Raw genomic sequence first — 12,916 nt, forward strand, 5'->3', positions numbered from 1 at the left:
ATGTTTCTATAATAAATTTTCAAAAACTAAAAGTCTAAAAATAAATATAGAACATTGCAAATCGATTAACTCACCTCTGTCTTAAATTTGGATTCATGTAAGAAAAACATTTAAAATTAAAGGCCGTTTAAAATTCCACGGGCGTATATTAGCGAAAGTTTGCGTTTTCTCAGAAATCTTCAATGTTAAACATAGTCAAAAACGGCTGTCTTGAACAAATATCCATGATTACGCTGAACATACCGCTAATTTCTTTCACATATTTATGTATTACAGAATATATTTTTTTCTGAGAACTCTTTTGACGCAGCGTTATTTCAATTTCCATGCTTTCGTGTATTCTCCTTTCACTCGCATCAACAGCGATTTTACTTTCCACTTTTCATATATATATTCTATACAAAAATAGTAAATTTTAAAGAATTGAAGAAAAGAAAGCCTATAAATTATGTTTCATTAGAAAATTTTTGAATATTTTTCAGATACATTATATTCTCTAAAAATTGATTAGGCTTATGTGTGCATGACATTTTCAACACAATACGCCCTTTCCAAAATTTTCTAGAAAGTATTTGCGGTCTCCACAGAATATTGGACACGAGTTAATGAGCTCGACTAAAGCCAGTTTAATCAGCTACTCGTAAACGAGTGAAAATCGAAAGTAGCCATCCGAATAATTATATTTGAAAGGAAAAGTCGTAGGGCATGTCATATTTTTCAGAGAAAAAGGCGCAATTTTTGTGGCTCGCTCTGAATCGACGTCTAAAAGGATGACCCTTGCACAAAAACAAAGAGAAGGAGGGATCGAGAGCGAGCCACACGAAATGCATGGCATCAAAGTCTTCGACGGGCAAATGACGAAGTCACGGAGACTTCGACGCTCGAAAACGTGGCTTACTTGATGGTAAAAGTATTGACGCGATGTGTCCTCATTGTGTATATATAGGGGTGCCTGTGCCAAGAAAACACTGTAGTTCTTCGTTGAGCGTCTGTAGGACAGCATCAGGCGGAAGGATCTGTCCTATTGAAGTTTCTTCTGTGAAGATCAGTGCGTTTAAACATTGAAACGCCTAATCTTGCTAATAGACTCGAGTTGCAGCTGACTGTGTCAGGTAAATTTAACAGATAATCTCTGAAAAATAATTCGATCCGATTAAATAAATTATATTATTTTACACACTTCCATTTTTTAAATTTTTTAAAAAGCATTGCACGCAATACTTTTTTATTTATTTAATATATCCCGTATCAAATTATTAAGAGTAATTTCTATATAATTTTGGAATTTTTTTTATCTACACGTGTATATATGTGTGCAATAAAAAATTTAAAAAATCATTCTATCAGCTGTCACTTAAAGTAAAACCGGTGTCACAAGGTGTCATCCTATATATGATGTTTGAATTGTAGAACCGGTTTGAGGACGGTCGCTTTTGCAAGAAAGATCAAGCATTTAAATCTAAAAATAACAAAGAAAGCATTTCTATCAATTAGAATTAAAAAAGATTAATTATTAAAATAAATGATTAAAACAGATCTCCCTCATTATAATCAAACTTCAATATTAATTGTTTGCATTTCTTTTTTATTGGCCGTAAATGAAAAGAAGAAAAATGATACTGCTCGTGTATTTTGTTGCTCTTGTGACACTGTCCTCCGCCCAATTTCAAGCACAACCCAGCGGACGGATTCTGGAATCGCCGAATCCAGTACTTTGCTCACAGAGTAAGTCTCATTTATTTATATATATCACTCGTATCTTTATATATATATATATCACTATTTTTATCGAAAACTACCTAAACGTATATGAAAAGCTTTTAAAAATGTCTCTTAAGCATTAAGCATTACTAACGCATATCTTTTACACATTTTTCAAATTTTTATATTATTTGGATATCAAAATATTTTAATCATAAAATATTGTTCACCACATTATTGTAAAAATTAAAGGTATATAAATTATCGAATTATCCAATGCTAAATTAACTTAATTATCTGCTGTGATTACTAGGAAACTTTATGCAAATAGATTGGTCGTGGGAATTGCTACTTAGAATTTTTATATAATTAATCTTCGGCTAGGATGTAAATAATACAAGTATTCCCAATGCTCTCTCTAAAAGTTCACGCCGGAGAGAGAGTCTTCGTTCTATTTCCCTCGCAGTCAAACATCCGAGAAAACTACAAACCAGAGAAAGTATTTTCAATATTTGTGATTAAAGAGAAGCCACGACCCTGCATTGCGAAATCTTCCTCCTCCACCTGTTTTCCTATTTCCTACTCCGTTTTTGACCTTCAACCATTGTAGCTTCCGCGTCTATTCTCAGACATCTCTACTATATCCTGTCACATCGTTACTATTGCACGTGACCGTTCGTCTTCAATCTTGTACATCTTTCTTAATGTTCGTTATAGAAAGTGTGACGATGACACCGACGGCGGTGTAACTCGAACGCATTTGAATTTTAAATGTCCTCGTCGTAAGTAGTACGGAATGTCGGGTGGCACTTTCACGTTCATTGAGTTTTCGGCTGAGTCGACAATAAATCATCGTTAATTGTTTAATCTGAAATGTCATTTCCCAAATTCTTCAACAAGCATTTTCGAATATTCTTTTGTCCTATTATCGCAAACAGGAATGCGTAGATAAAAGTTTTATCAACTGCTACACTTAACTTCCAAAAGAATGCATCAAAATCTCAAAAGAAAATTAAACCTTATATGAAATATTTCAACTTCTTTTTATTGTGTAAAATAAAAATTATGCTAATTTTTTCTTTATCTTGTAAAAAAAGTTGTAAAAATTCTAATGGATCTCAATGAAAAAATTAAATTACGTGATACAAGTCATTTAGATTAGAATAAAAAAACCAATATAAAATAGTCGACTGGAATATTATTGACGAGATTGTAAAATTGAAAGAATGGAAAAGAATATGTTATATATAGAACTTGATAACTGATTATCTATTCATTAGGCGTAGCCAGTTGACACGCGTTCCAAAGACGCGCCCCTCATAAAAAAACTTTCTTCTTCTTTATTTGGAAAGTGACGCGCATGATAAAATCAACATACAGCGCGGGTGCCAATGTCTAGGTCGTGACTGCGATTGCCCGGGGTCGCCGTCACGACTGACACTAATTTCTCAACTTTCACTCCAGGAACGAGTGAGAGACCGCAGGCTCTTCCTAATGTAAACATACCTCTTGAACATTCAAAGATTATTGTCTATTGTCTAGTGCCTGTGGTTTAATTTTCTTCTAATCTTCTAATTGTGGTTTTTCTCAAAGGAATCATCCATCAACGATTCAATGGAAAAGGCTATTATTTTTCATGGGAGGATCCGAGAACGGCCGCACAGGAAGTAGACTGGCTATCGGGTAGAAACTTTTGTCGTCAACGTTGCATGGATCTAGTCTCATTGGAGACCTCCGCAGAGAACGAGTTCATCAAAAGCCGCATCGTTCAAAGTACTGTCTTACTTTGCAAATCAATTCTGCATTTCGCAAGCAGTCGAAGTAGAAAAATTAAAGATGTTAATCTGAAACGCTTCTCTTGTAGACAAAGTGAAATATATCTGGACCTCTGGTCGGCTCTGTGACTTCAAGGGCTGCGACAGGCCGGATCTACAACCCCTTCATATTAACGGTTGGTTTTGGACCGCCGAGTTGCAGAAGTTAGCACCCACTAATGATCGCGGCCAAAATGACTGGTCTGAGAGTGGCGGGTAAGCCTTATTATTCGCAGTATTACATATTCATGGCGTGTATAATACCGACCTGTAATTTTGCTTCTTTCAACGTTGCTATTTCAACGTTTATACGCATCGAGATACGTCGAAGTCAAGATCGTGCATACGCGTTCTTCACATTTTTTAGCTCAAGGATGTTGAACAAGTTGCGATTAAATCTTTTTTATCCGTCCGCTGTAATTCCCTGTTATTCTTTGCTCTATAATCAATAATCATGCGTCTAATAGTCAAGATTTCTAAACACATATGCCATGTCAAATGACAAAGATAATGTATACATCTTGATTCATCTTCGAGAATGCATTCTGTATTGGACAATATGTGTTTTATTTAGTATCGGCAAACCGCAGCCTGATAATCGCGAAGCCATTCAGGGCGGCGCTCCCGAGAATTGCCTGGCTGTCCTCAATCAATTCTACAATGATGGAGTGAACTGGCATGACGTAGCATGTCATCACAAGAAACCATGGGTCTGCGAGGACAATGAAGCTCTCCTTAGATATGTTCGCTTTACCAATCCCAATCTTCGCATATAATGGAAAAGAAACTTCATGATAGTTTTACTTTTGTTCAAATAGTTTTAAGCACCTATAAAGTTACAATATTCAAATGTGTGTCTACGCCAGAGAAGCGACTGAGTAGCATATAGAACATCTTATTTATTACTATTATAATATTATAATATTTCATATTCTTTCTCATTAAACCCCCAGTATGAATTATTTAATTAAACTCATAGGTATTATTTGAATCCAAGAAATATCACTATTTATATTCCTAGATATAATCCTAGAGATAGGAAAAATTTAATATAAATAGAAACAACAGTTTATACACACGGAATTCTTATAATTATTGCAAAAGTTATAACTACATTCCGAAAATAATGTATGTATCAATTGTACACATTCTAGATATAGCAATAAATTTATGAATAATAAATACATTCATATATTTTTTCATTATTTAAAAACAACAGTTTATTCATAACATACATTAATTTATAACAGCTTGTTAAATTACTTGTATAAAATGCATAAACTGTTTTTTTTATATAAAAATTTAAATTACATAAAATTATTTATCAATAAAAGATATATATCACAGAGATGTAAAACAGGACTCACAAAGAGAGTACTAAATGATATATATCATGTATTTACTTAATCAAATATGTATAACAACTTTATAAAAATCCTTTAAAAATATGTACTTTATATTACTTTTTACCTTCTACCATTATTATGTGATATCCAAATTTTGTTTTCACTGGTGAATCTGTATAAACTGGAGATGCCAGATTAGAAATTGGCAATGCAAAGGCAGCATCTTGAAAGGGTCCTACCATAGAGCCCCGTGTCATCCAACCAAGATCACCCTTCAAATAATAAACAAAATATTTCAAAATAATTACACAATTATTTTTAATTTATATATTAAGATGATATCTTTTTTGATATATTCACATTACCCCAGATCTGGCTTTGTCTTCGCTGTATGTCGCTGCAACTTCATTAAACTTTTGACCAGCTTTTAATTTTTCCAGTGCTTCCAATATTTTTGATTGCTTTTCGCATAGTATATGTCTAACCTGTGTTTGCAGATAAAAAAATAATTTTATAAAATAATCTGTATGAAAAACTGTAAACAATTGTATGCAAAATTATATACAAATTTAATATGTTCGATTGTCATTAGATAATAGTTTATAATAGATAACAATTCACCAGTCATATAATATACATAGGTATATTATTTATCAATTTATATATTACTTACTTTCACTGAAGTTCCTCCTTTCTTTTCTGCTTTTCCACTTTCCTCCGAGGATTTACCCTTACTGGTTTTCGCAGCACCGGCATTCTTTTTTGGCGGCATGCTTTGTGTAATTTTAGATCATATAAATATATTATTTACGAATGTATAAGTCTCCTTCCGTAATTGTAGATAAATTTCTGTAATCAGTATAAACAGAAAGAAGCCACGATATATGGGGCCATTTTTCATACAACGCTTTTTCCGTTTGTACACTAGCGTCGCATACATCTATTTTACCGTTTGAAACTACATGGCCACATTCACTTTCGGTGACGATAAAACAGTTATATATAGATATGAACTAACCGGTTTTATATATATATATATATATATATATATATATATCCATATTATTAAATAGTAAATCAATATTAGATTATGGCCGTTTATGGATTATGTATATGTAATATAATAAGCTTTTTTGCTTAATATAATGTAGAAAATATATTTGCAAGAAATATAGTTTTATTTACTTTATTTTATTCTTGAAAAAAAAAATAAAAACAATAAAATTATCTATTATTATTAAAATCTTTTTTATAAATTAAATAATTGAGATTAAAATTTATATTTTTAATTAAATAAATTAAATAGAATAATTTATAATAAACACATACACATATAATAAAAAACATTTTTGTAAATATTAAAAATATTAAATTTAATTATTCAATATATTAATTTTTAAAAATAATATAAGAATAATAGAATATCTGTTCTTTTTTCTTTCTCTGATAGAACACATGTGTATAGGAATATATATTAGGAATTATTAAATGTTAGTTATACGACGAGAAGAATATATATATATATATATATTTAATATAATGTGACAAATTTCTATAATAGAGTTATATTCAGTATACTTATATACGTGGTTTTCAAAATTTCTACATATTTTTCACTATCAATTTATATTTAAGTTATATCTAATAAGTAACTTTTTACGCGTGTAGCCATATATAATAGAGATTTCTATTTCTATTTTTCATATAAATAATCGTTAACATATAATCATTGACAAAATTTTTGTTTCAATATATATGTTTATTATAATGAAAATAATAAAAAAAGAGAGAGAGAGCGCATAATCTCCCTTCTCCTTGACGTTATACGTTCCGTAATAAGAGAGAGGAGACTGCTTCGTACTTCGTACGGTGTACATACGTAACACGTATGTGACTTGTGACAGTTGTGTGCCATTCATTCCGAGTTCGGCGGGCGTAGTGTGCGCACGTGTTTTTACTCCAACGCCGGCGCCGGCATGTGCGTCTCGCGTTCGGTCATCTCGAGGCCGAGCGCGCCAACGTTTCTCGCAACGCTTATTAGCATATTTGTAATAATTATACGATAATATTACGCGATAAATCTTAACATGTTAAAATACGTCTAAGTCTAAAATAATTTCGTAATAAAATAATAACATTCGAGCTTGGTGACATAAAGCGCGCTATTGTTTTTGACATTTGTCTCTCATTTATCTTTCGTTTCTTCCGCTTCGGACTTAACTCTTGCTCGGAGTTTGGTCGTGCCCGACTTGTCGACTCCAAGCATATGATTCTCGCGCGTGATGAAATGGGATTTTCGATCGTTCCAAAATTGGAGAGTTCCGTTAAAATATCGCGCGTAAAAATGCGGGAGTGTCGCCAAACTATTGCGCGTTTTTACACGCTTTTTACGCTTTTGTACGGCTTAAAATATTGCGCGATTTTATTTTTGTGCGGTTTAAACAAATTTAAAAAAGTATATCGCGCGTATAAAGCAATAGATCCTGACTTCCCTGACAATCTGAGAGGAGGAGGAGGCCTAGGAGAGGCTTCCTGCATCGGCGGAGCAACCGGGTAAATATTATTTGTATATTATTATTTATATATTAATTATTATAAATCCCTTATACGAATTTGATTTATTTATTTGAATGATTTAATCAAGAAAAATTCAATATGTAATATATAATACATATTTGTGTATGTAAATGTATTACAAAATATGAGGCTTCTCTTAAAAAATGCACTTTGTGAAACATAGGGGTTTTTAGTAGGTATATCGCTCTTTATAGACAGGGATGAATCCCACACTTCCCCGTTAAACCGGGGGGGGAGGGGGATACGTAATGCATTTTCCTCCTTAACAAAATAAAACTATCGTAATCTGAGAACTCAAAAAGAAAGATATGTATATTAAACACAAATGTATCATAATTAAAAGTGAGAAGATAGTTTGCAATTGTTTAAAATCTGATAATAATAATAATAATTTGTAATTATATATATGTTTATAGTTTTATAATTCAGTTATATTATATATACAGAATTAAGTATCTAAATAATATACTGCTATAAAAACTACTAAGAAATCTTGTTAGAATAGAGAGAAAAACATTCTAAAACATATGTTTTATATAAAGAAAGAAATGTTTAAAATATTTTGCAAAGCTTACATTTTCCTTATCTTAATACTAATATATAGATATAAAGAAAGATATCTAAATTAATTAAAACTATTTTTGTGATTTTTTTCTGTTGTAAAAATTTAATTTTGCAGTGAGATTTATTTGCGCTGTGATAAATTCGGCGTTCTCTTTCTCCGATTAATTTTTTGTGCGCTATCTTTATCTTTATGTTCTTAAGTAAAAACATCATTCATATCACTGAACGTCTAAAAGCGCTATAACATCGTTATATTCACAGTTTATTTTTGGACGCCTCAATGTTTCAGAAATTTTGAAACATAAGAATGCGTTATCAAGACACATAGTGTTGGATGACTGTTATTCATTTTCAATATAAAAGGAAAACGCGTTGTTTTATTCAATCTTCTCGTTGTTTAACGAATTTTTTATTATGTGCATGAATATGAATTGTCATAATCAAAATTGAAATAAAAATAAAGATGACAAAAAGAGCAAGATTCTTAACATATTATATAACATATAATAATGATTAATCCGCACTGAAGCATATAAATAGATGACCGATAATCATAATCCTTTTAAGTATTTGCACATATTATAATACAATAAGGAACTTGAGAGATATATTGCATTCTCCGCGAATATATCTTATTGCAGTGTAAATATGCATTTTACTCAGAAAATAAAAAGAATTTTGTTAAGATATGACGCACAAAGTAGCGATTATTTTTTGTCAGAGTAATTTTGATTATCCAATGAAATAAAAATAAAGTAGTTAAATTATAAATGAATATTGTTTTATTAAACACGTATATTCTATATGTAGTGTATTAAATAATTGAGTTCAAAATTCATATTTTAACTGAATAAATTAAACATTTTTTAGAAAAATCTATAATGTATATATGCACATACAATAATAAATATTTTTATAATAAATAAATATTAAAATATTAAATAATATTTAATAAATTAACTATATTATAATTAATATAATTTTTAAGAATAATATGATGAAATAAAATAATAAAATATCTGTTTTTCTTCTCTTTCTTTTTCTTTCTTTGATAGAAGAAGCAAACACTAATATATACACGTGCGTGTAAATTAAATAGTTATGACAGGAGAGAGAATATTTATTTAATATATATATATATATATATATATATATATATATATAGTATGACAAATTTTTATAAGAGCAAAACAGATTATATTGTATTAAATCAACCAGTTTATGCCCATGTTACACATTTATACTATATATATTTTTATCATCAGTATATGCAACGTGGAAAAAGCGTTGTATGAAAAATGGCACCGTGATCTTTCTAAGGCTTTTCTTCGGTATAAATATATAAATATAATTAAAGGATACGATTGATTATCAATGAGCGAATTTATGAAATTAGTTGTTTATAGGAATACGAAAAGGAACACATGTGTGTCTACCTAATATATATATATATATATATAATGTGTCCATATGTTAAAACCGAAAAATTTGAAAATTATATTAATTATATTTATTATATTAGTTATATTATTTAATAATTATTTTAATATTATTTAATATTTATTAATATTATTTATTCTCTTATAATTACGTAAAAACTTCTTCTAGATTTACTCCTTTTTATTTTATTATATATTTTAAATTTAGCATATCATTAGTCGGTAAAATAGAGATGTATAAATTAAAATTATCGTCAGATGATTATTATATTGATGTATTTTAAATTTTTATATATTATTTATTTTTTAGAAAGAAATATTTTTGTTCACAAATTTATATTTATATCATGAAAAATATCTAAAGTTTTTATTACAAAAATAAAGTTAATATAACACATGTTAGAACACGAATTATAACCACGTGTAATATATATATAAGCGTGTAACACATGTGATAACGATTCGTTGTATGTGTATGTATATATATATATGTACACATACGGCCTGACCGTTAAATCTGTGTATGTACGTATATATATTTACAGTGACCGACAGTGATTGTAATACACCTGGATATTTCTGGTAATTTAGATTCTTTTGCGTTTTACCATATTGTTTGATAAGACGTTTCATACTTGAATTGACAATTAATCCAAGGTTAATATTAATACAACATATATCGATATTTTCTTCACGCGTTACTCGTTTCTTTTCTTATTTTTTTTCCTCTCTCCTCTAATTTAAAGGACATTTAGAATTATTTCGAGTGTATTAAAAAGAATAAATCTGCATAATCACGTTATGAATCAGAAGTTTACATGACACATCGAGTTATTGCATCATTGAGAGATTTTTAAAATTTTGTTTAAAAACATTTAACTATATCATTTATTACTACATGTTTTCTTTCTAGAGAAAGGTTTATTTGATTGGTAATAAAAGACGAAAATTATAATGGAATTAAAGCGACCAGACAGATCATCTAAATGCACTTGGAAAGCAAATGAGGAAAATTCACCTCATACGAAACGAATAGAGTAAGTCAAACTGGAAACTTTTTAATACAATTTATATATTTTTCCAATTTTGCCATATGTTACATATTGCAATTATATATACTAATTTTAATACTTCTATAATATATTCTGCTATTAAATTTTAATATCAAAATTTATCTAGAAATTGCAATGTGTATGAAATTATAATTAAAATATGGAAAGTCAAATAAAAGTGAGAAGCGTTTTTATATTTAAAACATATGTATTGCCACAAGTCAAAATATATATATATACCGTGCAAATATAAGCATGATTATAATAGATGAAAAGTTGTCATACAAGTTAGTTATATTTATTAGTTTAGCTTTATTAGAATAAAAAATATTAATTATTAAAATATACAAAAAAATATGCCAATAAATGTATTATATTTGGTTTTCTACAGGATACCAAATCGCAACAAAATATTACCTGACATTTTAAGTGCAATTGGTGACACTCCCCTTGTTCGGCTCAATAATATACCTAAAAAACATGGGATTAAATGTGAAATGTGTTAGTAAAAAATTTCTATATCTTAAATGAAAGAAAACTTGGCAACTTTAATGAAAATTTTTATCATTAACCTATCTTTTTATACAGACGCGAAATGTGAATTCTTTAATCCTGGAGGATCTTTAAAAGATAGAATAGCACATAGGATGATACAGGATGCGGAAGAAAAGGGACTGATAAAACCAGGATATACGATCATTGAACCAACAAGTGGTAATACTGGAATTGGTTTAGCATTGGCTGCAGCAGTCAAGGGCTATAAATGCATTATTGTGATGCCAGAGAAAATGTCTAACGAAAAGGTCTATGTACTTCGCGCTCTTGGTGCAGAAATAGTAAGAACACCAACTGAAGCTGCTTGGTATAGTCCAGAAGCACATATCAGCGTTGCTCAAGAATTGCAGAGAAAGACACCCAATAGTATTGTTTTAGATCAGGTAATATCCTTCTTATTTCAATGTCTTCTGTTAGAAGAAATTTCAAGTAAAACTCTGATAAATCTATCAATAATACAAATACACAGTATACTCACTCTGGCAATCCATTGGCACATTATGATCGAACTGCGACTGAACTTTGGAACCAATGTGACGGAAAAATAGATTATGTAATTGTTGGCGCTGGTACTGGAGGAGCTATCACTGGAATCGGGCGTAAATTGAAGGAACTGTCGCCTAATATAAAAATTGTTGGTGTAGATCCAGTAGGAAGCATTTTGGCACAGCCATCTGAGTTGAATAAAGAAGGCATTGGTTTCTATGAAGTAGAAGGAATTGGGTACATATCACGTATATCGCAAAATAATATAGTCTTTGAGAGATAAAGTGTTATCATTTTTTTATAGAATAAAAATAACTAAACTTGACTACAAAATTTCCTTAAAAAAACTTCTAGATATGACTTTATACCGACAGTCATAGATCGCAATGTTGTTGACATGTGGATAAAGACAGAGGACTGTGAATCACTAAACGCAGCACGTGAATTAATCCGTCACGAGGGATTATTGTGCGGAGGTAGTAGTGGAGCGGCATTTTTGGCGGCAATTAAAATCGCTAAAAATCTGCCGGCGGATAAACGTTTAATCATTGTCTTGCCAGATGGCATACGCAATTACATGACAAAATTTGTATCAGACCAATGGATGGAAGCCAGAGATTTTTTGGTAAAATCATTTACAATAAGATCTATCTAAGATTTACCTAAGATATAATTTACATATTATTATAGAAACAGTAAAATATTTATTAAATCATAATCTTTTTTTCTTTTTTAGACGCATGAAACTTCAATAGAGACAAACAAATGGTGGTGGAATATACCACTGTTGAATTTAACATTAAATAAGCCTACAATATTATTAAAGGAAATGTCATGTCAAGATGCTGTGGATTTTTTTAAAACTACTAATAACATTCAACAATTATTGGTAACTGATGACGAGAAAATACACGTGAAAGGTATTATCACGTCAGACGCGCTCTTGTCTAATTTGATTTCTGGTGCGATGAAACAAACTGACTCTGCCGAGAAAGTCATGATCAAGCAATTTACGAAAGTTAAAATTTCGATTACACTAGGCAAACTATCACGTATTCTTGAAAAAGAATCTTATGCTGTAGTTTTAAATGACGATAATGCTTTGGTCGGAATTGTAAATCAAAATGACATTTACAATTTCATTAGCAAGGGCGATAATACAGTGCAGAGTAATGGCATTATGTAAAGCTTACCAATATAATATTTGATAAAGCAAGGTTATCATTTATTCAATATCTATATTAGGATAATTAAAAAGTTTAAATACAAGAATGAATGGATTGCAGAATTCTTTGCTACATTATATCAGATGCTATTTATTGTATCTATACAATGTATGAAGTTAATTTACTATTTATATCTGTGTAATAATAAAATTCCAA

The 12,916-nt window shown here is 30.0% G+C and overlaps 3 protein-coding genes across 8 annotated transcripts; 2 read left to right on the forward strand and 1 right to left on the reverse strand.

Annotated features, from left to right (window-relative positions):
- The first annotated feature begins 975 nt into the window (after positions 1-975).
- Positions 976-4,604, forward strand: LOC140675362 (L-selectin). Of its 2 annotated transcripts, none has more exons than XM_072909733.1 (5): positions 976-1,112; positions 1,610-1,725; positions 3,295-3,474; positions 3,566-3,731; positions 4,090-4,483. In XM_072909733.1, the coding sequence occupies exons 2-5, from the start codon at positions 1,614-1,616 to the stop codon at positions 4,289-4,291; spliced, it is 660 nt and encodes a 219-aa protein (XP_072765834.1). In that variant the 5' UTR covers positions 976-1,112; positions 1,610-1,613; the 3' UTR covers positions 4,292-4,483. The 2 variants fall into 2 exon arrangements, with proteins under 2 accessions (XP_072765834.1, XP_072765835.1); XM_072909734.1 differs by having other exon boundaries at positions 1,090-1,112; positions 1,607-1,725; positions 4,090-4,604.
- On the reverse strand, positions 1,107-5,801 carry LOC140675366 (peptidyl-prolyl cis-trans isomerase NIMA-interacting 4). Of its 2 annotated transcripts, XM_072909745.1 has the most exons (4): positions 5,535-5,801; positions 5,227-5,346; positions 4,986-5,133; positions 1,107-1,132 (listed from the first exon to the last, which is right to left on the reverse strand). In XM_072909745.1, the coding sequence occupies exons 1-4, from the start codon at positions 5,631-5,633 to the stop codon at positions 1,119-1,121; spliced, it is 381 nt and encodes a 126-aa protein (XP_072765846.1). In that variant the 5' UTR covers positions 5,634-5,801; the 3' UTR covers positions 1,107-1,118. The 2 variants fall into 2 exon arrangements, with proteins under 2 accessions (XP_072765846.1, XP_072765847.1); XM_072909746.1 differs by lacking the exon at positions 1,107-1,132 and having other exon boundaries at positions 4,914-5,133; positions 5,535-5,800.
- Positions 5,802-7,211: 1,410 nt separating this feature from the next.
- Cbs (cystathionine beta-synthase) lies at positions 7,212-12,908 on the forward strand. 4 transcript variants are annotated; one of them, XM_072909050.1, is made up of 7 exons: positions 7,212-7,414; positions 10,355-10,478; positions 10,885-10,994; positions 11,082-11,431; positions 11,518-11,771; positions 11,889-12,159; positions 12,271-12,899. In XM_072909050.1, exons 2-7 carry the CDS (start codon positions 10,396-10,398, stop codon positions 12,718-12,720), a joined length of 1,518 nt encoding a protein of 505 aa, XP_072765151.1. In that variant the 5' UTR covers positions 7,212-7,414; positions 10,355-10,395; the 3' UTR covers positions 12,721-12,899. The 4 variants fall into 4 exon arrangements, with proteins under 4 accessions (XP_072765151.1, XP_072765150.1, XP_072765149.1 ...); XM_072909049.1 differs by lacking the exon at positions 7,212-7,414 and adding an exon at positions 9,872-10,023 and having other exon boundaries at positions 12,271-12,898; XM_072909048.1 differs by lacking the exon at positions 7,212-7,414 and adding an exon at positions 9,939-10,098 and having other exon boundaries at positions 12,271-12,898.
- Positions 12,909-12,916: the final 8 nt, after the last annotated feature.

Source organism: Anoplolepis gracilipes, chromosome 17 (genome assembly GCF_047496725.1).
Source record: "Anoplolepis gracilipes chromosome 17, ASM4749672v1, whole genome shotgun sequence".
Taxonomy (NCBI): Eukaryota; Metazoa; Arthropoda; class Insecta; order Hymenoptera; family Formicidae; genus Anoplolepis; species Anoplolepis gracilipes.

Coding starts and splice junctions, on each gene's coding strand:
- Cbs (XM_072909050.1), top strand. CDS start 10,396: ATGGAATTAAAGCGACCAGACAGATCATCTAAATGCACTTGGAAAGCA. Junction 10,995..11,081: donor TGGGATTAAATGTGAAATGT/GTTAGTAAAAAA, acceptor CTTTTTATACAG/ACGCGAAATGTGAATTCTTT. Junction 12,160..12,270: donor TGGAAGCCAGAGATTTTTTG/GTAAAATCATTT, acceptor TTTCTTTTTTAG/ACGCATGAAACTTCAATAGA.
- LOC140675362 (XM_072909733.1), top strand. CDS start 1,614: ATGATACTGCTCGTGTATTTTGTTGCTCTTGTGACACTGTCCTCCGCC. Junction 1,726..3,294: donor TCCAGTACTTTGCTCACAGA/GTAAGTCTCATT, acceptor TTTTTCTCAAAG/GAATCATCCATCAACGATTC. Junction 3,475..3,565: donor CAAAAGCCGCATCGTTCAAA/GTACTGTCTTAC, acceptor CTTCTCTTGTAG/ACAAAGTGAAATATATCTGG.
- LOC140675366 (XM_072909745.1), bottom strand. CDS start 5,633: ATGCCGCCAAAAAAGAATGCCGGTGCTGCGAAAACCAGTAAGGGTAAA. Junction 5,347..5,534: donor AAGGAGGAACTTCAGTGAAA/GTAAGTAATATA, acceptor CTGCAAACACAG/GTTAGACATATACTATGCGA. Junction 5,134..5,226: donor AAGACAAAGCCAGATCTGGG/GTAATGTGAATA, acceptor TATTATTTGAAG/GGTGATCTTGGTTGGATGAC.